The sequence below is a fragment of the Rissa tridactyla genome, chromosome 22, assembly GCF_028500815.1.
Source record: "Rissa tridactyla isolate bRisTri1 chromosome 22, bRisTri1.patW.cur.20221130, whole genome shotgun sequence".
In the NCBI taxonomy this organism is placed as follows: Eukaryota; Metazoa; Chordata; class Aves; order Charadriiformes; family Laridae; genus Rissa; species Rissa tridactyla.
Genome location: NC_071487.1, coordinates 2,941,488 through 2,966,617, shown reverse-complemented (window position 1 = coordinate 2,966,617; position 25,130 = coordinate 2,941,488). Strand labels below are relative to the sequence as shown.

Below are 25,130 nucleotides of genomic sequence, written 5' to 3'. Positions count from 1 at the left end.
GGCGGCCCTCCCCCACCCGGCCGCAAGGGGGCGCTGCGTCTGCGCTCCCGGCCGCCCCCGCGGCCCCGCCGCGCGGTGTATTTGCATGCGGCGGCGGCGGCGGGCCAATGGGGAAGGGAGGCGGGGCGCCGGAGGTGCGGCGGGCCAATAGCGGCTCGGGGCGGGGCGGCGCGGGGCGGGGCGGGCGCGGCGGGCCAATGGGGAGGCGGGGCGGGGCAGCGCCGGGCCCCGCCGCCCGCCCGCGGGGAGAGCAGCCGCCGTGCGGGCAGCGATCGCGCCCCGGCCCCGCCGCAGCCCGAGCCCCGGGCGGCCGCGGCTGCTATGCGGCTTCGCGGCGCACGGCCTCCACCGGGTAAGCGGGGACGCGCCGCCGTACCGGCCCCGCGGACGGTGCCGCGACCGGAATCGGGACACCCCCCACCCCCCCGCGGCCGGTAACGGGGGTCGGGGTCTCCCCCCGCGCTCGGGGGCTGGGCAGGACCGGGACCGGGGACCGACCGCGTCCGCTGGGAGGGTTGGGACTCCCGCGGCCGGTTGCTGGGCGGGATCAGGGCGCCCCCTCCCCTCCGCGGCCGGTTACCGACCGTTTCCCCCGTGCGGGGCCGGCCCCCCCCCCCCGCCTCTGGCACGCCCCCGCGCCCGCCCGGACCCTCCGGCCCCCGCGGGCGTTACTGGCCGGCCGGTTAGAGTCCCCCGCGCCCCACCCCACCCCACCCGCGACCCTCCACCGCCGAGACGGGACGGTGCCGCTGCCGCCCTCTGCCCCCGGCCGGGGCAGCCCCGGACCCGCGGCCTCCCGGGGCTCCGGCCGCTGGAGGGGGCCGGGGGCGGCTCCGTGCTGGGCTGGGTGGGAGCTGATGGCCCAGCCGGGCCCCGTGCTCTGTCCCGGGAGCGGCCGTTGCCCCCTGGTTCATGGGGCCGGCCCCCCCACCCCTGTCCCGGGGCCGCCGGGCGAGGCGCAGCCGGTGCCACGTGCCGCCGGGGCTGGGCTCTGCCCCGGGGCCGAGCCCCCTGCCCGCCCCGGGCGTCTCTCCCGCGACCCCCCCACCCCCAGTCTGACCCTGGGGACGGGCACCCGCCGGGCCCGGGCTCCCCGACCTGCTCCTCTTCCTCCTCGCTTCCATCCCCGCGGAGCCCCGGCGGTGCCGTGAGCCCGGCGGGGTCCGGGGGCAGAGGGTGGGGGTGTCCGGCTGCGGCTGGGCCCGGTGTCGGTGGCACAAAGGCCCCGTTCCTCGCACCCCCGCCCGCCGCCGCGTATTTTTAGCCCGGCGGAGCCGCTGTCGCTCTCGAGCACCTGCCCCGGGGGACGCGGGGGCCGCCGCCACCGCACCGGGCCCCCGCGGCCGGGAGGGACAAAGGGGCACGGCTCAAGGTCACGGCGGCCGCCGGCCCGGGGCCCCTCCGCCTAGGGACGGTCCCCGGGCTCCGGTTTCCACGCGGTGGCACGGCCCGGGCCCGGGGTGGGCTGCGGGAGGCGGCCCCGCTCCCGGTTCCCGGTGCTGGCACTGAGTGACCCGGTGACTCGTGGCGAGGCGGGGCCGGGGGCCGGTCCCGCTCCGGTTGTGCTCACGGCCGGCGCCCGGCACGGAGCTCGGCTGGTGGGGAGGGGAAACTGAGGCACGGGCAGTGCCCGAGCGGCCGCCCCGCTCCCGGAGCCCCGGTGCCTGTTCCCCTCGGCGGCAGTAGCCCCGGGACAAGCGCGGCGGGGCCGGCAGCGGATGCGGCGGCTGCTGTAGCGAGCCGGGGGGGAAGCGGCTGCCGCCCCCCGGGCAGCAGCCCCGGCCCGCGCTGGAATGGGTTCCTCTTTCCCGAACCGACGCGATCGCTGCCGGCCCCGCCGCCCCGGGCCGGTCCCGCGGGAGTCCCGGGGTGCGGGGGGCCGAGGCGATGCGCCCGTACGTGGCACTACCGGGCGGCGGCGCGGCGAGCTCCCCCCCGCCTTCGGCACCGGCGGAGGGAACCCCGTCCGTCCGAGGGCTGGGGCCGGCTGCACCGGAGCTCCGGGGCGGTTGGGGGTGTCGGGGGCCCTGGCCATACCGGGTGCTGGCCGGCGGGGTGAAGCAGGGTCGAGCCGCCCGCAGCCCCCGGGGATGGGGGGAGGCGCGGGGGTCGCGGGCAGAGCCGGTCCACCGGGGCTCCGGGGAGCCCGGCTCTGCCCGGGAGGCGGCCCCGGGGAAACGCGGGACCCCCCAGGGCGAGGATCCCCTCTGCCCGCTCCCGCCAGCTCCCGCGCCCGCCTGCAGCATGTCCCCCGTGGGGCGGTTCTCCCCGCGGGGCCGTTATCTCGGGCGCTGGGGTCCCGGTATCCGCTGCTGGAGGGGGGGAGCCGGGTGTGGCTATCGGGGCCGGCAGGCCCCTTCCCCCTCCAGCAGCAGGGCCCGGCCTCCCTATCTCATTAGCTCGAGATTAATGAGGCTCCTGCGCTGTCTTTAACTCCTTCCTGCTCGCCAGCCCCACTGACCCTTCTCTCCGCTTCCCCCGGCAGGTTCGCGCCGAGGCCTGCGGGCACCCAAGGACTAGGGACACCCGGCCCTGAGCGGAGGGACACCGCCGTCACCCCGAAGTTGCCGCCCCCCAAAAGTGCCCGGTCGGCGAGGAGGGGGCGATGCCTGGGGCCGCTGCTGCCTGCTGAGCCAGCCGAGGTCTCGCTCGCTGGTGGCCGCAGCACCCTGATCCCACCGAGCCGCCCCGTGCCCACGACTCCCACCGGAGCCCTTGAGAGAAGAAGCCATCGGGGCAAGGCTGAGGGGGTCGGGGGGCACATCCTTCTGCCCTGACACCCCGACGGCGCTGCGGACCCACCGCTGCCCTTGCCCTCCCGGGCCCCGGCAGCCCCCTGGCAGGGCTGCTCCCCCCGGCGCTCCCCAGCCTTGGCCCCCAGCCCCGCTGGAGCGCGGCAGCCTGCCGGGCGCTGCCCCCCGCGCCTCCCGGGCATTGCCCCCCGGGTGCATCGCCCCGCGCCCCCCCGGGGACCCGCCGCCCGCTGGCAGAGCCATGAAGCTGCAGGCGGTGATGGAGAACCTGCAGCGGCAGCAGCGCGCGCGGCTGCAGCAGGCGCTGGAAGCGCGGCAGCAGGAGCAGCAGCAGCAGCGCTCCACGCCGCCCCCCGCGCAGCCCCCACCGGCCACGGGGCAGCCCCCCGCCACCACTCCGGCCCGTGCCCGCAGCCAGGATCCGGCCCCGGCGCCCGCGGAGGAAGGAGCGGAGCCTGAGAGCGCGCACATGCAGCGGGCGCAGATGGCCGCCCTGGCCGCCATGCGGGCAGCAGCCGCCGGCCTCAGCCACTCGTCCAGCCCGGGGCTGTCGGATGAGAGCCAGGCCTCCGAGGAGGAGGAGGAAGACCGCGGCGAGGAGGAGGAGGAGGATGGCGGGTACCAGCAGGAGATGGGCTCCGAGGAGGAGGAGGATCTGTGAGTACAGGCTGTAGCAGCTCTTAGGGGCTCAGGGAAGGGGCAGGGACACCGTCTGGGCCCGGAGGGTTTTGGCACGGCTGGTTGGGGACATGAGCTTCCCTTTGGGGCAGGGGAGGGTGGTGGTGGCAGCCGGGGGCTGCCTGCGCTGTTGGGCGGCTGGTTCCTGCAGCTTTGGGGCAGGGAGGTGGGTTAGTGCCGTCGGGACGTCCCGGAGCAGGAGGCACCGAGAGCAGCAGCAGCAGCAGCTCAGCAGCTGTGATTCCTCGTGCCAGGCTGGCATGGGGTGACATTTCATCTCTGCCCGGGGAGCCACGTGGGGCTGTGACAGAGGATCCTGGTCTTCTGGCTTTAAATTATGCAGGGCCTTCGCGGCCGCCTCCTCCCAGCCCGTGTCTTCTCTGGGGCTGGGGACAGGCTGGCAGCCATCTGGCAGAGCCCCGCTCCCCGCCGGAGCTACTGTCTTGGGATGCCGGTGGCCGGAGGTGCCCCGCGGGGCTGCCACACGCCGACAGGGGTGCACTGGGTTCTCTGTGTGCCGGGCAGGCAGTGCCAGCCCCACGGCTGTGGGGTGCCCGTGGGGCAGGGGAGAGGGATCGGCTTTGGAGACCCAGCCCCCTGCCTAGCGTGGGACCAGCTCTCTCCTCTCCCCCCTGCTCTAGGAAGGGCAAGTGGGATGAAGACGACTTTGAAGAGGACCTGGGCGAGGAGGAGGAGGAAGAGGAAGAAGAGGAAGAGGAGGAAGAGGAAGACTATGAGGAGGAGGAAGACATGGGAGAGGAAGGGCTCAGCTCGGCAGAGGCGGTGCGGGCAGGCGCGGGATCCCTGCTGCTCCGCAAGCCCCCGGCTCCCCAGCATTACCGGGGCGAGCCGCCGCGGCTGCCGGGGGGGCAAGACCGGCTCCCCTCGGGACTGGGCCACGCGCAGCCCCCGCCGCCGGTGCCCGACCATGGCGACTGGACCTACGAGGAGCAGTTCAAGCAAGTAGGTGCCCGCCGAGACGTGCATGTCCCCCCCCGTGCCCGTCCCTCCCCTGTATCTCAGCTCTGCTGTGCGTCCCTGTGTCCTCGAGTGCCGCGGTGCCGCCTCTGGCAGCGTTCTTTGACGGAGCTGCCGTCGTTGCCGCTAAAACGTGGGATTTCTCCAGGGTTTTAGGGCTTGGGCTCAGCCATGCCCCCTCCCCTGTCGCTTCAGTCGGTGACTCCAGTGGGATCCTGTGTCCCGGTTGGTGCCGTGGCCTGGCCCCAGCGCAGGTGGGCCGTGTGATGGGGTTTGCTATAGGGACTCGTGAGAATTCTTGCTGAAAATGATGGAAAAAACCACGCCAAACCTGCAAATCTGAAGGGATTCCTCCATTTCTTCTTCTCCACCCTCCCCAAGACGTTTCTGGGGGCTCCCCATCACTGCGGAAGTGGTGCCCGGTGGGACGGCTCCGACCCTGGGGATGTTTGGGGGCTCCCCTGCCGTTGCCAAAATGCCACTAAAGAGTGAAAGCAGGGTGAAAGTGCCCCGGCTGCCCCCTCCATCACCTTCCCCGCTCCGGCCGAGCCGGGTTGGCAGGAGGCAAGGCACGCTCCTGTTCTCTCCCCGGCGCCGGAGCTCGCTTGCGCCCCGCTTTCGGCTAATAGAAGGAAATGTGCTGCGAGCTGGGGGCTCCCCGGGGGCTGCCCGGTGCCTTTGATGTGTGTGTTTAAATACATCGGAGTTTAGGGCTGGGGGAAGGGACGGGAGCCAACAGCAGCAGATGGGACCCAGATGGAGCGGCCGGGGCACGGTGGCCTTTTGGGAGGGATGCGACGGCCCCTTCGGGGAAGGGGCAGGGGCCGTCGCATCCCTCCCGAAAGGGGGAAGGGGCTGCCGGGATCTGCCGGCACATCTGGATGCGGCAACGGGGCTGGCGGAGAAAGCGCAAGCGAGCGTGGAGCGTGTGGCCGCTCTCCCTGGTGCGCTCCCGGCTGGCTGCGGGGAAGGAGGGATGGAATGCTTCTGCCCTGTGCGTCCCTCGTGCCGCTGCACCCACCGCCGCTTCGTCTTCTTGTGGTTTTTTCTCTTTTGTGCTTCCTGCCGGTCGGGGAGCGAGGGGCCGGGGAGGTGATCTCGTATCTGTGAGAAGGCTTTTTTTCGATACCGCAGTCGTGATCTTCCTGTTTGTCACCGTGTCGGTGCCGTACTGGACCCATACGCCAGCTCCGGCGGCTCGGCAATCGCTCCCGGCCCTCGGGATCCAACAGGAAAATTGGGGGCTGGTGGTGTCGGCAGGACCTGTGGTGCCGCGCTGCCGCAGTGTCTGTAGATGTGCCGTGGACTGTGCCGTAGCCTCCACTGTGTCCCCCGCCGCAGCGCTTGGGGACACCAGCCCGGGTCCCAGCGCATCCTCTGCCACCTCCCCACCTCTGCCCCCCCAGGCAGTGCCAGAAAAAGGGGCTGAGCCTCCCCTCTCCCACCACTTTTGCTTCCCAGCGGAAACCTTCCTGGGTCGGGCAGGGAGATCCCGGCACGGCGGTTAATCGTGGAAACAGCCGGAGGGGGGAGGAAAGCAGCTGCCATGGCTGCGCCGTGGGCGGAGGAGAGGAGGCGAAGAGCCTGACCGGGAGAGGCTTTCCCCGGCACGTCAGCGCGCCGGCGCTTGGATCGCAGCCACTGGACCCGGGCCAGGGGGTTGCTCGGCGTGGCGCTGGCCGGGAGCTCCTCCTGGCCACCCTCCAGCGCGTGCCGTGCTGCCCGAGCGCCCCGTTCCCGGCCCAGCTGGCGCGGCCGGGGAAAGGAACAGCAGGAATGTAAACAGCGAGGCACGCCGGGGGGATGCTGCACCCCTTCCCTGCTCCCACCCCTTCGCGTGGGGGGAAACCCCGGCGGCACCAGGGTGCTGGTGCACCACGGCTGGGTCTTCCCCCCGCCGCCCCGCCATGCGGGAGGGATGGCGGGGATGCGGTGCCGCGAGCGTGGCCGTGCTGGTGCTGGGCCTCCCCGCTGTGGTGGGGAAATGGTGCTTGAGGAAGGGGCTGTTTCGGGGTTCCTCTTTTTTTTTTTTTTTTTGTTTTGTTTTGCAAACGGCGCTGGGAGCCTCAGCTCTCCGGGGAGTGCGCAGCCTGCTGCGTGCGTGGGCTGAGCTGGCCCCCCCAGCACCTCTCTGGTCTGAACCGTGGCTGCCTGGGCTCATCTGGGGGAGGCGGGTGACTCTGATTTCTTTCTCGGTGTCTCTGATGCAGGCTGGGGTCCCCCCGGGGCTGGTGGTCCCGTCCCCGACACCTCCGGGGCTCCCTGAGGTTGGGGTCCAGCTCAGGCAGTGCTGGCACTGGTGAACGGCCCAGCCCAGCGCTGGACCCCTGGCGTCCCTGTCCTGGTGGTCCCTGTGCTCCACGACACTGTCCTCGCCGGGCACAGCCACCGTCCAGGTCCCCGTGTCCGTCTCCGCACCGAAACCCAGCATATGCCGGGGGCTGTCCCCGTGCTGCACCGCGGAGTGTCACTGACCCGTCTGGGACAGGTTCTGGCAAACCTGGGATAAACTGGGGGGGGGGCCAGGGAGAGGAGGAGGAGAAGGGGGTCGGGTTCACTGGGGAGGAAGGGGAGGGCGCGAGGAAGAGTTATGGAGGTTAGGGAGCCGGCGCGTGGCACCTCCCCGTCCCCGGGGACGGCTACCGCGCAGGCAGAGGTCAGCTCGGCGGCTGACCCGGGGCACTGCCCGCGCCGCCAGCAGAACAAAGGAGCCCCTGCCGCGGCGGGGGGTCAGGGGGGCAGCGGCTGCCGAGGGCTTGATGGCTCCTTGTTGGGGGGGAAAAGGGGCATTTTTGGGGTGGGAGGAGGCTCCCCGTGGGGAATGGCCACCACATCCTCCCGCACTGGCTGGCAGCAGGGGATGACTCGCTTTCCTTTTGATCTCACGCCTGTTGTATCCCCGCCGGTGGCGGCACGGTGTCGGAGGGGTCTGGTGGGATGTCGCCACGTTGCCCCATGCTGCCGCCATGCTGGGATGCACGGCCGTGCCGGGGCCGCGTTCACTCCCGTTTAGGTTTGGGATCATCTCTAACCTCACCCCAAAAGGCACGACGGGGGGCTCGGGGCGATGGCGGCGTGTCCGGGCTGCCAGCCCCGAACTGGGCTCAGCCGTGGGGGGTCAAGGTGAGCCCCAGCACACCCCACCCGGGGCACGGTGGCCAGTGCTGGGCTCACTGGGGCTCGCACCACACGCGTTTGCCGTCACGATGCTCGCGGGGGGCAGCCGGGCTTTGACGAGCCGCCGGAGCACGAGCGGCTCAGCCAACCCCTGCCAAAAATCCGGCGCTGCTGCGTGCCGCCGCCGCCGCAAAGTGCTGCGTAATGCCTGGCCGGGGGGCTGCCGGGGAAAAACCTGCTTTGATGGCTGCACCCTGGCCCCGGAGGGTGAAGGGGGGGGGGGGCGCGCTATGCCGTGCCCCGCAGAGAACCCCCCTCCTGACCTTTCTGTTTCGTTACCGCTATTACTGCACCCTACTAATACCGGGAGCCCGAGCCCTGGGTGCGTCGCAGCCCACGGGGACGGAGTTTCCTGCCCCTGCCCCTTCGGGAGTTTCCTGCGCTCTCCGGGCACATGCACCCCGTCACCCCGTCACCGTGTCCTGCAGGGGGGAAGGGGGGCACCTGTGTGTGGGGGGGGTCCATCTCCCGCTCCTCCCGGTGCTTCCATGGCCGCAGCAGCCGCTGGGCTCCCTCTGGGGTGCCCCATTTGGGGGTCCCCCTCCCCTCTTTGGGGTGCCACAGGCTGATGTTTGACCTCCCCCATCTCTGCTCCGGTTCGCAGGAAGCATCGTAGGCTTTAAGAAGCCATGGCGGTGCCGGGGGGAGGCTGCCCGGCGGTGGGGTGCTGGCAGTGGGGTGCTGGCAGGGTTCATTGCGTTGGGGGTGTGGGGGGGTGGTGGTGGGAGATCCGCACCACAGCGGTGGGATGTGGGGGGGCAAAAACCTCAGCCCTTATCTTGTGCCGAGCAGCGCTCCCTGGAGATACGGCGTTTCAAAGTGCAGCAGTTGGGGGGGGGGGTAAAAAAAAAAAAAAATAAACCAAAAGCAGCTCTGCAGCCTGGGTGGGTGCATGCTGGGCTTGGGGGCGCCAGCCTGGACCCCCACCCTGCCCGCTTCCATGCCTGGTGACCAGCCAGGGCTCAGATGTGGTGGCTCCCGGGAAGATGAAGCCAGGATTTTCCTGGCAGAACTGCGGGAGGGTCCGGGCGGGCTGAGGAAAAGCCCAATTTTCCTCCCAAGCCACCGGGCTTGGAGCTCCGTGCAGAACCCCCAGCTCGGGTTAAGGTGCGGGGGGTCCCCTCTGCCCCCCAGGGCAGCAGAGCCCCCGGCGCGGGGCCCTGAACCCCTTTCTCCCCTTGGATTATATTTATTTAAAAAGCCCCAAAGCCGTCCCGGGGAGCGGGGGCCCTGCGGCCTCTTAACGAGGGTGGGAGGGTCCATTTACTTTCTTTAAAATATTGATTAGAGCTTTATTGCATTAGCCAGCCGAGCGGATGAGCCGCCCCCGGGGAGGGCGAGGGGGCCCCTGCGCAGGGAAAGGGGCACCCGAGCCCTGTCCCTGGCCGGGGGCTGCCGTCCCCCCCCCACCCCCCCAACAAAGGCGGTTTTGCTCAGTCCGGGGCTGTGGCGTGGCGGGGGGGCACAGATAAAGGGCATCGCCCTGGGGCCCCCGGCTGGGTGCTTCTGCACCGGGAGGAGGCGATTGCGGCATCTGGCTGGGCCGGTAGCAGATAACGAGGGCGAGGAGGGAACCGGAGCGGGACGGGGTGCGGGGGGCCGCGGTTCAGTGGGAGGTTGGACCCCTCCCGGGAGAAGGGGCCGCGTCCTCCCCATCGCGCTCAGCCTTCGCCCGTCTCGCCCGGTGCCGCCGTCCCGCTCGCTGAAGGGTGCTCCTTGCCGGGGCTCCAGCCCGGTAATCGGCTCACCGCGCTCAGGGAGCCTTCCCGGAGTTGTAATCCCACTGGATCCCCGGCCGGGGGTCAGGGACTTCTTGGCGAGAGCGGCTTAGCGGCCGAGTGCCTCCCCCAGCCCGACACCTGGGTGCCCGTGCAGCCGGCTCAGCCCCCGCTGCCGGTCCTGGCACCGTGTGAAGCCGTTTGTCCCAACAAGACTCGGGTTAATTAACAAGGTGGGAGACAGGGGACATGCCCCTTCTGCCACGGGTGGCCAGCCAGCACCTTCGCCCAGCTGATTTTGTTTGCTACAGGGTGGACTGTCCCCCCGACACCCCGTGTCTCCGGAGCCGGACTGGCTCCCCCCAGCCTGGGCATCGCCACTGAGGTCCCTCTAGGAGCCCCAGAGCCCCCCCAAGAGCCCTGGTCCCCGCAGAGCCCCAGCCCCCTGGACTGATTCATGGGCTACAGAGGAGGCGGCCACCTCCCAGCTCCGGCACAGCTGAACTAACAGGAATGAGGGTTTATTTAAAAGAAGGAAAAAAAAAAAAAAAAAAAAAAAAAAAAAAAAAAAAAAAGGAGCAGAGGCAAAAGCAAGTCCTTTGTCAGCAAAGCAAACAGCCACCCGGCAGCAGAGCGGTTGGGCAAGGGCACAGCGTTGCTCCATTGCCCTATTTCTGGCCCAAACCACAGGAGAAATGGCAGCCGGTGCCGGGGCCCGGCCGGACGTGCCGCAATCGGGGGGCGGGCGGCGGGTTGGAGGTGGGGGGAGCCCCCCGCTCTCCCCTGGGCACGTCCCTGACGCTACACCTGCCTGCACTACCTGCCTGCACTGCCTGCGTGGCCACTCGCCGGCCCTGAGCCCGCGGGGGCAGTCGGATCGGGGGCTCGGGGCGCAGCTCTCGGCTCAGCTCCTGACCCGCTCCCTGACCCTTCCAATCGCTCACTCCATCTGCCCCCGCCTGTGTCCCCGCTCCGGACGGAGCTGGCGATAACCCGCCCTGTGCCGGGGCTGCTCGGGGACGGGGGTCTCCACCCTGCTCCCAACTCCTGACGCATACCATGGGGGGGGTGGTCCTGTGGGAAAGGGCTTTCCTGCCCCCCCCCGCAGCAGACAGCTCAGGGACCTCACTGGTGCAGATGTGGGTGCTGGCCCTAAATCCCTCTGGCGAGGGGCTGAGCCTCCTGCCTCAGTTTCCCCACCTGCCCCCGGCTCAGGCAGCAGCGCCTGGTTTCGGAGACCCAAACACCTGCGATGTGGCACCCCGGGGTGGGACAGGGTCAGGCGGCAGCTTTGCCGGCGCTGGCATCGCTCCGCTGCTGCCTCAGTGCCGGCGGCGCGAGGAAGCCGGCGAGGTTTCGGCGCTGCCGGAGCAGCTGGGCGGTGATGGTTCCAGGGCTGACGGCCCGCAGCTGGCTGCCTGTCAAAACCATCTGCGGCTCTTGGACCTCTTCCAGCTCCCGCGGGCAGGGCCGGGGCGCGTGGGGCTGGCGGGAACCCCCCCCCCCGCCACCCTCCCCAACCCCGGGACCCCCACCATGGTGGGACGGCGGCGGGGTCGGCAGAGCGGCCATCGGCAGAGCGGCCGTCCCTCGGAGGTGCGGGACCTCGCATTTCAGGAACAGATTTGCAATTAGCCAAATCCCCGGCCCGGGCGGTGGAAGCCCCGGGTGACTCATCTGCTCTGGCTTACAGCGATCCCCTTTCTAAGACGATCATTTACATATGGTGGAATTTAAACCCCAGCTCGCCTGCAAGGGCTAACGCGGCCGCCCGTGCGGCTGCCCCCGCACCCGGGTCGGGTCCTCACCCGGGGGGTCTCGACCTGCCAGCCCTCCTGGGTGTCACCCGGGGGAGGGCTGGGGGCACATGTGGAGGGACAGCCCGAGGTGGGGGCTCATCGGGTGCCTCCAGGGTTTGCACCGCTCTTCCATTGGGAAAAGCTTTGCCGCTCCGGCCGTGGTTTGCCGGGGTCCCCGCGGGGAGCTGCGCCAGCGGCGTGCGAGCCAGGCCCTGGGTGTTGCTCCCTGGGACGAGCTTTCCCAACACCGCCTGACTCCACTGAATTAATATTTGCACAAGGTCCGATGCGATAGCAAGCATGTGTCAAGGGCATGCACCGGCACGCACGCGGTGAGGGCTGGGGGAGCCGCCGTGCCGCTGCCGGGCTGGCCCCCAGCCGCCCGCCCTGGCCGGCCACTCTCGGCATGGCAGGGGGCACCGTCTCCCCTGTCCCCCACCACTTGGCGGTGACCCCTCGGCAGCCCGTGCCACACATCGGCGTTCAGACACCGAACGGGTTTTTATTTTAGCCGGAGCCCGGCACGCTGCCGCCCGGCCGGTCCCTCTGAAACCGTGGCTGGAAGTGCCACTGCAGCAGGATTCGCTTCCTCCTCTGCGGGAAGGGGAAAAACTGCGGCAGCGCAGCCATCCTGGGAGGCGTCGTCGGTCCAGACCCGGTGTCCGGCTGCACCGGGGCGGCTCCGGCACACGGACACGGATCCACACGGAGCATCCCGGTGGCTGCCAGGCAGCAGCGGCCCCGCGGCGTGGTGGGGAGGGCGGCCGGCGGCGCACGGACAATGGGGGGTCAGGGAGGTTAAACGGCGACTAATTCGCCCATTCAAGGTCCCCCTCCGCGGCATGGTGACACCCGCCGTGTCGGCGCTGACACTGGCCTGCGTCCCCCCGGGTCGCCCGTACGGCTGCTCCTGCCCGGGGAGGTGATGGAGCTGGGCACGAGGTCCGCGCAGGACCCACATCTGCGGAGGGGGGGGCTTGGTTTGGGATGGGACGCTGCCCGCGGCACCATGGGCTCCTGCTCATCCCTGTCCCCCACGTCTGGTGGGGTGGGGACCACGTCTGGGATGCGGCCGCAGCATCGCTCGGGGGGTTTGCGGGTGCTGGGCTGAGGCCGGGTGGTCTCGGGGACCCCAGACCTTTGGGGCGATGGCTGGGGATCACCTGGGCTCGTCCCCATGCCGTGGGAGCGCCCGTGGATCTGCCACCCGCCGGGTCCCCAGCCCGAGGAGGGGGCACCGTCAGGGAGAGGCACCTGCGGCGGGGCCGGACCACGGAGGGGACAATGCTGGGAACCGGCGGGAACAATAGTGCCGACGGGAAGCGCAGCGGCGAGGGCCCCCGTGCTCCCCGGCCCCCGCCCCGGCTGCCCCCGCGGAAGCGGCCCCCCGCCCCGGGCGGCCCCGGCCGCAGGAATCCCGCCAGGCCGGTCAGTGGACTCGGTTGCCGGCGGCAGGAGCCGGCCCCATCCCATCCCGCGCGGGCGAGACTCCCGTGCCGGCCTCGGAGCTGGGGAGCAAGGCGGTGGGGGGTCTCTCTGGGGGGAGTTTGGGGAGGGGGTGAGCACCCCTGTCCCCCGGCCACCCCTTCCCAAGGAGGGGCCGTGCTTTGGGGGGGGTCACAGGGGATTAGGGATGGCGAGAGGTGACCCGTCCCTAAGCCAAGCGCTTTATCTGCGGCGGGATCTGTGCCGGGGTCGGACTCTCCCTTTGCCCTTCGCCGGGAGGGATCGGCCCCCGCAAACCCCATACCCCCGCAGCTGGGGGCGGGGGGGGCCCTGCCGGCGCTGCCCCCCTGCTCCCCTGCCCGGGGAAGGGGCTGCGCAGCCTCGGCACCCCCAGCCCTGACTCAGCCACCATCTTACAGGAAACCACCTCACCAGCATCACCCGAAACGCTTCATTTCGGGGCTGGTTGCCAGCCCTTCGTTCTAGTTTTTACAAATTACTTTCTTTTTCTGAAGAAGTGCCCCCACCGGCCCCAGCGAAGGGTCCTGGAGTGCGATCGACGTGGAGTGGGTGCTTCGGCGTGCCGGGGGTTGGGGGCTGCGTGCGCCGGCCGGGAGCGGGACAGGAAACACCGCCCGCGTGTTTATCCTTCGTTAAATAACTCGTTAGCGTGCGCGGTCTCTCCCCGTCGCCCCTCGGCTGTCAGCGGGACAAAGGGACGCGTCTCCGGGGGCCGGCTCGGAGGAAGGAAGGAAGAAAAGAAAGAGAGAAGGAGCCCCCCCGGCCCCAGCCCCTGGTCACACCGCGCGGGCTGGAATCCATCGGGGAGGACGTTGTCGCTGCTACCTGCTGCCGGCCCCTCTCCAGGGTGGGCTATCCCCTGCGGCTTGCCTTTGTTGTATTTTTTCCCAAAATATGGAAATTCAAGCCCCCGCGAGGCGGGTGGCTCTGCTGGAGGGGTCCCCAGCCCCCCCCCCACTCCGTCCCTGCTGCTGTGGCCCTTGGGGGGGTCTCTCCACCCCCTCGCCGGCTCCCGGCGTGCACGTCCCAAACCGGTTTCGAAGAGGAGGGAGGAAAGCTGGGAGTGTCGAGACTTCCTGGCGATGGGGGAAAAAAAAAAAAACTTGAAAATTATTCCCCGAGGCTCAAAAACCCGGAACCGAGCCGTGGGGGGCCGGGGGGGGGGTTAACTCGGACGCGTGACGCTGGCTCAGGACGCTGGGACATGGGCTGCTCCGCTGCCCCGGCCCCACACACCCCTGCTGGCTGCGCGGGGGTCCCTGGTGGGGCAGGCCTTGCGGGGGGGGGGGGTCCTGCCGATGGGGAGACTCGCGCGGCTCCGGCGTGAGCCCCCGGCATTGCGAGAGCCTCATTAAATGGCGCTTCCCCTCCCTGCTTTAATTGCCCTCCTTGCCCGCAGCTCGGGGGGGAGCGGTGGGCTGCTGGTGGTGGGGGGGTGGGGGTTATCTCCGACCCTCCCGGCGGACCCCCGGCACGCACCGCTCCCGTGCCGAGGGCTCTCTGCTGCATTCCTGGCATTGCCGAGGGGCCGCCTCCCCGCCAGCCCTTTGAAAGCCAAGGGGTTGGGATTTTCCCCGTAATCTGGTTTGAAACATTAATCCGGTCATCCACACCAAACGCCGGGCCGGCATCCTGCCGGGGCGCTGGGGGTGCGGGGTCAGTGCCGCCCGCCCGCCCGCCCGCCCGCCGCCTTCCTAATTCCTCCTCCACTTAATTATATATCTGCTGGCAACGGCCATCTGGCACCTCGTCCTCAGCCGGCCACAAGGACGGGGGCCGGGGACGGTGGGGGCTGCACCGGCGGCGAGGTGGGTCGGGCACCGCGGCGCAGAGCCGGCCGTGCCGGTGGTGCCGGGGCAAGCGGCGGTGGCGGGCATTCGCCCTGTGCTGGGTGAGCACTGGGCGCACGGGGCCAGATCCCCGGGCACGGGGGGGGTTCCCGGGGGGTGTCTCCTGTCGCCCTGTCCCGGCTGGGGTCGCGGCATCCCTTGGCACCGCACTCTCGCCGTGGGGACCCATCAGTGGGGCAGCGAGGCCGGGTTGGCCTCCCCACGGTAAGAGGATATTCTCGGGGCAGCTGCGTTACAGATTAAGTCGTTTCCACCTCCCTGCGGCCTCCCTAATTACGAAATGTAAATCTATTGAGTCAGCGGCGGCAGGGCGGCCTCTCCCCGCGGCTCGCTGCCCGGCGGCCGGCGTTACCTTTGCACCGAACCTCGCCGCCTCCGCCCACGCTTCCCCCGCCGGGAACCGGGCTTTGCGCCGGGCAGAAGCCGTGTCGGAGCGCGGGCAGGGCATCGGCGCCAGCCGGGGGGGGTCGGCACCTGCTGATTTCGGTCCGGTGGTGCCAGTCCGTGCCGAGCCTGGCTGCGCTGCTCGGTTTCGCACGCTACTGAAACGAGAACATGTTTCTGTTCCTCAATTCTTATTTTGAGACCCAATATCTAAACTTTCCTATCATGCCCAGGGCTGCCTTTCGGGGTTTGAGGGGTGCACGGCTCCTCTGCCACGTCCTCGCCAGCGAGGTGTCCCGGCACGCAAGGGATGCCGTCAATGCAAGGAAATCCTGCCAGGGGCTGCTGGAAGTCGCTCGTTTCTGCCCCCTTCCACGTCTCTGCCTGTGCCCAGGGGGCGAGGGGGGTCGGGGGCAGCTCGGCGGATGCCGCTCAGTCACGCGGCGCCCGCCGCGCTGCACGCAGGGCACATCCCGGCCACGGCGGGGCACTTCCTTGCCACGCGGTACCGCTGGCCCGTCTCCCCGGCAAGCCGCCCTCGCACCGACCGATTCGGGGGGGGCTCCTGGGGGTGCAGCCAGGAAAATGCCTGGCACAGGGGAACCCTGGCCCGGCTGAGCCCCTCTCCCTGCTCCGGGGTGGCAGCGGCTGGCGGGCAGCAGCCGAGCTGTCGAAATCTCACCGGTAACCACAAGCGGCAGCTTGCGAAACGTCCTTTGCCCGGCAGCCGCGGCTGGGTGTGCCGGCAGGGCCTCGAGGGCGCCGGGCGGGAGCGGGGCTCCCTCTGCTCCCCGGCCCCGGTGACCCTTCGTGGCTTCACCCGGAGAGCGGCCACGGCCGGCGGAGTTTGGCATGGGACCACCGGGGCTGGCGGGCGCGTGGAAGGACGGCACACGGGGCAGCCGCTAATCCCCGCAGCCCGCCCAGCGCACGCTTTCCTCAGCTGACGGTTAATTTTCTTTCATCCTCTTAAACGTGACCGTTCCCCTCGGGACTTAGCCCGGGGGGGGGTGGCCCACGGCCCGGGGGGGTCGCGGCAATAAATGAACCAACGCGTTGGTCCCTTCCCAAACGCAGCCGCAGCTCCCGCCTGCAGCTGGGGGAGAGCGGCTTTATTTAAGAGCTGGCTTTATAAAAATTGAATGAACTGATGTTTTCATAAACGGCTAATCGATTTTTAGAGCTCTGCGGGTTAATAGGTTGCTCGTGACCCCCCCCACCCCCGCTCCGGCCTTGCGCTGCGCTGGGATGGCTCCGCGTTCGGTGCTGGCTGATTGTGCCTGTGCCTGAGCCGCCACGGTGCTGGGGGTCCCCACAGCACTGGGGGTCCCCACGGCAGTGGGGTCCCCCATGGCAGTGGGGGTCCCCATGGTCCTGGGGGTCCCCCATGGCGCTGTGGGTTCTCATGGCGGTGGGGGTCCCCACGGCGCTAGGGTTCCCCATGGTGCTGGGGGTCCCCATGGTGCTGGGGATCCCCATGGCGCTGTGTGTCCTCATGGCGGTGGGGGTCCCCATAGCGCTGGGATTCCCCACGGCACTGGGGGTCCTCATGGTGCTGGGATTCCCCACGGCACTGGGGGTCCTCGTGGTGCTGGGGGTCCCCGTGGCACTGGGAGTCCCCATGGCGGTGGGGGTCCCCATGGCGGTGGGGGTCCCCACAGTGCCTGGACGCAGCGTCTCCGCCGCAGTGCCAGTACTGCACCCTCTGCCCCAGCTGTGCAGGCCCGGGGTTAACGGGGCTCATGGTGAACCGTGGCGGGGCAGGGGCGATGGAGCTGCGGGCAGGGGGGACTCAGCGCCCTGCAGGATCGTGCCGCGGCGGCGGGCGGACGCCGGGGAAGCCCTGTCTCTGCGTGCGGCTTTCCGAGCCGCTGGAGGAAACGGGGGAGGCTGGATTGGCGTCGGCCCAACATCCCTCGCCAGGTCGGGAGCAGCCCACACGGCTCAGCCCGAAAAACCGCGGCAGTGCCCGCGGTGCCACGTCCCACCCCTGCCCTGCTGGGATCACCGCTCCGCTCCCCCTGTGCCGTGGTCTCTCCGGGCTCCCCCTGCGCACCGGAGCCCTTGCCGCGGCACTGGACTGGGAGAGGGGCTTTGAGGGGTCTGGCCGGTGGTGACGGTGGCTCCTGCCCCTTCCCCGGGGGGTTTGCGGGGGCCGGGCGAGGTTTCCAGGGGAACTGGGGGTTTATGGCCTTCCTGCAGCGCCCTGCCCCTCTTATCGGTGCGGCCCCATTGATCCCTTTGATCAGCGCCGACGGGCGAGGAGTTCAATCCTGCGGGATCCGGATCCTCCTGGGGAGGCAGCGGGAGGAGGGGGCTGGCACCCCTCGCTCACAGCCAGGGCGACGGTGGCCCCCGCTCCCCGGTGCCATGCCGGGCATACCCGTGGGACACGCGGGCGTATGGGTGACCCGGTTACCGTGCCGATGTGCCGCCGCGCGGTTGGCGGCCCCGCGGTGCATGCCTGCCGAGTTACGTGGTCATATTTATAGCCCCTTCCCGGCCGCCGCCGCGGCCCCGCTGGCAGTTGTTCAAAGTCGTCATTGAGAAAAGCGGGTGCCGCTCGGCACCGAGGGGACGGCAGGGACGGGGCGAGGGCTGCGGCGTCCGTCCCCGCGGCGGCCGGGCAGCGCCTGCCCCCACAGCCCCTGCTCCGACACCCCTCCTGGTGTGTGTGGGGGGATTATCTCCCAGCCTGCGGGCAGAAACCGCGCTGGGCTGGGGCTGCCGGCAGCGGGGAGAGGCAGAGCCGGCGTAGCGTGCCTGCCTGCGTGCCGGGGCGCTCAGGCCAGCAGATCCTGCTGCCATAAATCAGGCAGGAATGTGCCGGGCTGTCGGGCGCGGGGTGGGGTCCCGACAAAAAGCTGCCCCAGCAGAACCGGGTGCTCGAGGCGCGGCTGTGCCACAAGCCTGGCCCGGCTCTGCCTGCCCCGGCCTGGAAAGCCATGTGCCGGCTGAGCGACGCGGTGCGGCGCGGCGCGGTGCGGTTCGACCTGCCGGGTTTGCTCCGGCAGCCGCGCCTCGAGCAGCGTGGCGGCCACGGGGGGAGATGCTCTTGCAGGAGGAGAGGCTGCCAACCCCACTGGTGGCATGGAGCCTCGCCGGGGCAGACCACGCTCGGCGCCAGCCTCGCCGGGCAGGGGGGAGCAGGCTCTGCCAGGCGGCACGGCAGCCGGTGGTATGCCACGGCCGGGACAGTGTCCTCCGACCGGGTCCAGCTCAGCACCCTCCTCGCCATGTCATGGCCTTCGTGTGCCACTGTACCCCCCAGGGACCCCCTTTGAGCACAGCGTGGCAGGCACGAGCTCGCACCATGGCACAGGAGCTCACACCGTGGCACAGGAGCTGGCACTGTGGCACAGGAGCATGTGCCACGGCACAGGAGCTCGCGCCATGGCACAGGAGCTTGTATCATGGCACAAGAGCTCGTACCGTGGCACACAAGCTGGCACCATGGCACATGAGCCCATGTCATGGCACAGGAGCTCGTGCTGTGGCACACGAGGTGGCACCGTGGCACACGAGCCCGCCAGCCCCCGGCGCTGCCTCCCTCCGGCGCTGCAGGTGCGGAGGATGGATCACGCCGAAGCGTTGCTCCGCTCAGCACGCGGTGGATGCTAAAAATAACCGGGATCGGCGTTCCCGGGAGGAGCCGGGGGGCCGATCGCAGCACTTGCAGCGTGGGAGCCGCTGGGGCCCGCGGGGCAGGCGTGGGGCAGTGCTGCCATTGCGGCACCGGCGCTTCGGCGCCAAGCTCGGAGCGGGGCCGGCAGGGGATGGCACTGCCGCGCCGGGGATCCTGCCGGGGGCGCGGGGCACAGGTCAGCCCCCAGCCACGGGAACCCCCAGGATCCCCTGGCCCTGTGCAGGGACCCCCCCTGAGCCGAAGGGCGAGCTGACGGGCTCAGGCCGGTGGGCACAAGCCCCGGGGATGCTGCTGTGGGGGGGGCCGGGGCTCTCCGGGCGCGGGGGGGCGGCGAGGGGGGGCGCAGGTACGGGGGTTTTCTGAGCGTTTTTCTCCTCTCCTTGCACAGCTGTACGAGCTGGACGGGGACCCCAGGAGGAAGGAGTTCCTGGACGACCTCTTCAGCTTCATGCAGAAGCGAGGTGAGCCCCCCCGCATCGCACTCCCGCCTCGCTCCCCCCCCCTGTCCCGTCCCCCCCCCACCAGGGGGTCAGGGGCTCATTTCCTCGCCCCCTCGTTACAGCCCCGAGGTCACCGCTCCGGCTGGGACGATGGTTAATTTTTAACCTCTTTGCGCAGCGGGGTCAAACCTGCTGGGCTGGATCCGGCGCCTGCGGCCCCCCCTCGCCCAGCCCACGGCAACCGGGGACCCGCAGCCCCCTCCCCGCGGGCTCCGGCCCCTCCTGGCCATGTCTACCCTGGCTTCGCCTCCCCCCACGGGGTTATTGCAAAGGGTGAAGCCCCCCCCCACCCCCGAGCCCTCCCGCTCTGCCCGGGCTGGCAGGGGGTGGGCGCCGACGTGGAGGCGGGGGGGGTTGGAAAAGGCTGAAAGCGAAGCGTTGCTCTGGTCGAGGGTCTGGTTCCTGCGTGGAAAACAGGGCTGGAAATGCTGACGCATGGCTGCCCGCAGCCTTTTGTCAGGCGGGCGCTGGGGGAAGCACGTGTGCGTGCCGGGGAGTGTGGGGGGGGGGCGGGGGGCCAGCACCGCCGCGGATGGGTTCCCCCCCAAGACTTCGATCCCACCGGTGCCGGCAGAGCAGAGACCCCCAGGAGGGAGGAGAGGCTGCAGCCCCGTCCCCGTCGCCACAGGGGTGACCCCCCCCTGCCCCGTTATGCACGTGCGGCCCCCAGCTCGGCGGGACCCTCGCGGCCGGGAAGCGCCGCCGCCGTTATAAATAACTCCTGTTGCCGGGTGCCGCCAACCTCAGCCTGAGAAACCGCGCTCGGCCCCCCGTTTCGGGGGCTGCGGCCGAAAACTGCGAGTTTCTGTTTCCTTTGTGCGTGGTGACGGTGCTCGGGGTGGGGGGGGATGGCGGGGGGACGATGACGACGGGATGGACGGCAACGAGGGGGGTGGTCTCCAGGGGGAAAGAAGGGGATGGTGGAAGGGAAGGGAGGAGCAGGACCCCCCCGCGCTGCCTCGCTGGGGGTCTCGCCAGCTTCTCCCCCTCTTTGCCTGGGGGCGAGAAGCAGCAGCCCAGACCCGCTCTTACCTCCCCCCCGCTCCCCCAGGGACCCCCGTCAACCGGATCCCCATCATGGCCAAGCAGGTGCTGGACCTGTACATGCTGTACACGCTGGTGACGGAGAAGGGCGGCCTGGTGGAGGTGATCAACAAGAAGCTGTGGCGGGAGATCACCAAGGGGCTGAACCTGCCCACCTCCATCACCAGCGCTGCCTTCACCCTGCGCACCCAGTGAGTGGCGGGGGCTCGGCGGGGCGGGGGGCTCGGGGTGATGGGGAGCAGCTCCGGCGATGGGGGATGCCGGGGGGGACCCCGCTCCGGGGATGGTGGAGAGGGAAGGGGTGGCATGGAGGGAGAGGGTGGCACACGAGGGTGCCCGGCCGCCACGTCACCGTCCCCGTCCCTTTCCGCCGGCAGGTACATGAAGTACTTGTACCCCTACGAATGTGAGAAGCGAGGGCTGAGCAACCCCAACGAGCTGCAGGCGGCCATCGACAGCAACCGGCGGGAGGGCCGCCGGCAGGGCTTCGGCAGCTCCCTCTTCACCTACTCGCCCGGCGGCACCCATGGCCTCCTCTCCTCCCCCAAGCTGCCGGTGCCGGCGCTGGGGCTGGCCTCCGCCACCAACGGCGGGTCCATCGCTCCCGTCCAGAAGATCAAGAAAGGTAACGGCCGCCATGGGGTCCTGGCTGCGGGCTGAGTCCCCTCCCGGCAGCGGGGACGCAGAGCTGGGGGGGTCACAGTCCCGTCATCTCCCCGAGCTTTGGGCACCGGGGTTTGTTCTGGGACCTGGACTCCGGTCCGCCCGGCTCTGGCCCTTGGAGGAGCAGGAGGGTGCTGGGCAGCCCTCCGACGCGGCCATGAGGCAAGAGGGGCTGGGGACACCCCGGGGCGGTGGCACCCGTCTGTCCCTGTCCCCCGCCTTCCTGACGGCCCGCTCTGCCCCTGCAGAAGAGGACTCCCCCATCCCCATCTCCATGCCCAGCCGGCTCCCCGTCTCGCTGGCCGGCCCACCCGTGGTGGCAGCCCAGGCGGCCGCGGTGCAGGTGGCGGCGGCCGCCCAAGCCGCGGCGCTGGAGCAGCTGCGGGAGAAGCTGGGAGTCGGGGGGAGCCGCCGGAGAAGAAGATGGCGCTGGTGACGGACGAGCAGCAGCGGCTGATGCAGCGGGCGCTGCAGCAGAACCTCCTGGCCATGACGGCCCAGCTGCCCATGAGCATCCGCATCAACAGCCAGGGCACCCGCTCGCCAGGGTCAGTGCTGCCCCACGGTCCCCCCACACCCCCGGCAAGAGCCGCCGCGGCCCCCGATCCCTGGCGCGGCGCGTAAACCCGTCTCTCCTCCCGCCCCGGCAGAGAACCGCCAGGACTCCGCCGCCGCCGGCCTGAGCAGCAACGGCACCAACAGCATCAGCATGTCGGTTGAGATCAACGGTATCGTCTACACAGGTGAGGGACGGGCAGCGCCGCGTCCGCCGTCCCCAGCACCCCCGCCGTGCGCCGCTGGCGTCAGCCCCATTTTCGGCCGCGGCATGCGCAGGCAGCGATGGCACGGCCGTGCCGCCCCCCGGCTCAGCCCCCCGCTCTCTCCCCAGGTGTGCTGTTCGCCCAGACCCCCGGCCCTTCCTCCTCCTCTTCCTCCTCCTCCTCCTCGCTCCCCTCCTCTGCCTACACAAAGGCAACGGCAGGCAGCAGCGGCGGCAGCCGGAGCAGCGGCAGTGGCGGCGGCGGAGGCGGCACGGGGAGCGGCGGCAGTGTCCCCCCCCACGGCACCGGCCGGGCTGGCCGTGCCCCCCAGCTCTACCTCCAACAACGCTTCCGCCTTAACGCCCCCGGCCCCCCGGCCCCGGCCCAGCGCCAGCAGCACCTCACCCGGCAGCGGTCGGGGCGCAGGGGCCGGGGTCCTCGCCAGGGTCCCACCAAAGTCTGGTCGGGGTCTCACCAGGCTCTCACCAGGCTCTGTCCGGGGTCTCACCGGGGTCTGGTCAGGGTCTCACCAGAGTCTCAGGGGACTCCCACCAGGGTCTCACCAGGATCTCACTGGGATCCCACCAGGGTCTGGGCAGGGTCTCACCAGGGTCTGGTCAGCATCTCACCAGGGTCCCACCAGGTTCTGGTCGGGGTCTCACCCAGGATCTCACCGGGGTCTCACTGGGCTCTGGCCAGGGTCTCACCGGGGGTCTGGTCGAGGCCTCACCAGAGTCTCAGGGGGATCCCACCAGGGTCCCACAGGGTCTAGGCAGGGTCTCACCAGGGTCTCACCAGGATCTGGTTGGGCTCTGGCAGGGTCCCACCAGGGTCTAGGCAGGGTCTCACCAGGGTCCCACCAGGATCTCACTGGGCTCTGGCCGGGCTCTCACTGGGCTCTGGTCAAGGTTTCACCAGTCTCAGGGGGTCCCACCAGGGTCTCACCAGGATCTGGTTGGGTTCTGGCCAGGGTCTCACCAGGGTCTGGTCAGGGTCTCACCAGGGTCTCACCAGGATCTGGTTGGGTTCTGGCCAGGGTCTCACCAGGGTCTGGTCAGGGTCTCACCAGGGGTCCCACCAGGATCTGGTCGGGGTGTCACCGGGGGTCCTACCAGGGGTCTCACCGGCATCTGGTCGATGTCTCACCAGTGTCTCAGGGGGGTCCCACCAGGATCCCACCAGGATCCACCAGGGTCTGGTTGGGCTCTGGCCAGGGTCTTACCGGGGGTCTCACCAGGCTCCCACCAGGGTCTGGGGTCCCACCAGGGTCTCACTGGGGCTCTGGCCGGGGTCTCACCGGAGTCTCAGGGGGATCCCATCAGGATCTGGTTGGGCTCTGGCCAGGGTCTCACTGGGGTCCCACCAGGGTCCCGCCGGGCTCTGCCCTTGTTCTCCTGTTGTTGGATTTTTCTTTTCCGAGGCAGAAAAGCTTTAGCCCGGGGGTTTTGCCGGAGCCGCCGGCTGTCCCGCTGCGCCGCGCCGGTCCGGGACCGTTTACCTCACTCACATCACACTTTGCACTGTACATTTATTATTATTATTATTATTATTATTTTTTAACTCGTGTTACCTCCAGACAGACGCACGGACGCCTGCCGACGCGAGCTTTAGTGAAACCCCCCCGGCACCGAAAAAGATATAAAAAAAAAAAAAAAAAAAATTGAAATCGGGAGATATTTTATTCATTTAGAGCCTTTTCCCTCCCCCTTTTTATTTCGAGAACGACACTCGCGATACGGGATTTTGAGAGGTGGTTGGTTGATCGTTTCGTTGTAAATAGCTTCTATTTTATTCTCGGGGGGGGGGGGGGGGGGGGGGGGGAAGAAAAAGTGAGAGAATCGGAACTTTTAACAGGCAGATGATATATATTCGTGTTCATCAGGGAAACGGGAGCTCGGGAACCTCCTTTCTCCTCTCGTTGCTGCAACCGGCAAATTTGCAAATTTTTACTTTTATTCCCCGTCCCCCCCGCCCCCCGTCAAAAAAAAAAAAAAAAAAAAAATAGTACTACTGTGCAAAGCCAATTTTGGGCGTATTTTCCTCCCAAAATAAGCAGCTTGGTGAGAGCAGGATCCAGGCGATATATTATATGGGGGGGGGGGGGTGTCCTAGAGGGGACAGGTATAAAATATTAAATTTAGGGAGGGGATGGGGCAGGGCGGGGGGGGGCTGTGGGATGCTCCGGAGGTCCCGAAGGACGCGCCGCGTCCTTCGGACCTCCGGAGCATCCCACAGCCCCCCCGGATTTATTTTAAGCGTGGTTATCTCACCAGCTGTTCCCAAGTTTCGTTATTTTTTGCCATTTTTTTAGACTTTTTTTTTTTTTTTTTACACACACACCCCCCCCCCCCCCCCGCCTCCCGCCCCCCCCGGTTCCGAAACGTTCACCCACATCTGCGTGAGACACAATCGCGACCCGATACCGAAACGTCCCATTTCGAACCCCCCCCCCCCAACTTTAGACCTCGGTATCTCAATTCCTCAGGTTTCGACCTCGAGCACAGGGTGTATTTTCTTTCCCCCCCCCACCTTCCCCAGGTGCCTGGCGGGGGGTGGGGGGGTGGGGGGGTGGGGAGGGGTTGGGGGGGGCCCTGTGCTGGTGGGACACCCCCCCCGCCCCCCCTTTTATTTTTTTTTTTTGCTTGGGGAAGCGGCGATCTCAGGGGATTTGGGGTTTTTTCCAGCCTTTTGGTATTTTTTTTTTTTTTCCCCCCAGCCTTCTCCCCCCCCACCCCCCCCACCCCCCCCATCTTCTCCAGAGCTGGAAATGCCCCTTGGTGGCTCCATGGACCCCCGTCCCTTATTGAAGGGGGGGGGTGTCCGGGGGGGGGCTCCGTCCAGCTCCTGCTGCTGTGTGGGATCCAGCCCAGCTCCCCATAAGGAGAAATCCCATGGGGGGGGCGGCATTTCTTGTGCCCAGGGTGGGCGTTAGATTAATTTTAGCGAGTTTTTTTTTTGCATTTGTACAGTCACTGTTTCGGGTTGTTTGGGTTTGTTTTTTTTTTAATTATTTTTATTCCCCCCCCGCCTCTTTCCTCTTCCCTCCCCCTCTTTTTTTTTTTTTTGAGAGCGTATTACCTTCCACTTTATTTTTCTTTTTGCATATCGATTTAAAAAAAAAAAAAAGAAAAAAAAAAAGAAAAAAAAAAGAAAGAAAAAATAAGAGCCTAAATCAGTTTCTCTGGGTTTGGAACGAAAAAAATAAAAAAGGAACGGACACAGCTGCAGACGCATTGACCCGGCGTGCATATCTTAACTCAGGTAAAAAATGAAAAAGGAAAAAAAAACAAAAAACAAACCCACAAAAGACGAAAAAAAAAAAAAGAATAATAATAAAAAAAAGAATTAAAAAACCACATTCTACCTCTGAGAGCGGCGGCCTCGGGCGCACCCGGAGCCCCGGTGAAATATTTCAGTTTTGCAAAAACATTCAGGTATTTGAAACTTTTGATTGTTATTATTAAAAAAAAAAACAAAAAAAAAAAAAAAAAGAGAAAATAAAATAAAAACACTGAAAGTTTACATTTTATAATAACATTATTATACAGATTGTATTTAAACTTCAGAATATTTAAGACAATTGTAACCCTGTAAAGTTGATGAAATATTAAAAAAAAAAATAAAAAAAGTTGTGTTGTTTGGGGTTTCTGTCCCTGGGGGTGCCCCTAGAGCTATAGGGTGCCCGTCCAGTGCCTATAGGGCTGTGGGGTGC

General features: G+C 68.0%; 1 protein-coding gene across 1 annotated transcript; it reads left to right on the top strand.

The window, feature by feature from the left end:
- Window positions 1-229: 229 nt before the first annotated feature.
- On the top strand, window positions 230-23,394 carry ARID3A (AT-rich interaction domain 3A). Its single transcript, XM_054181947.1, is given in 11 exon segments — window positions 230-352; window positions 2,486-3,410; window positions 4,073-4,394; window positions 18,839-18,911; window positions 20,002-20,185; window positions 20,372-20,619; window positions 20,906-21,051; window positions 21,054-21,209; window positions 21,247-21,400; window positions 21,547-21,719; window positions 21,721-23,394. Coding segments are annotated over 10 exon segments (3,234 nt in total). The 5' UTR covers window positions 230-352; window positions 2,486-2,994; the 3' UTR covers window positions 23,083-23,394.
- Window positions 23,395-25,130: the final 1,736 nt, after the last annotated feature.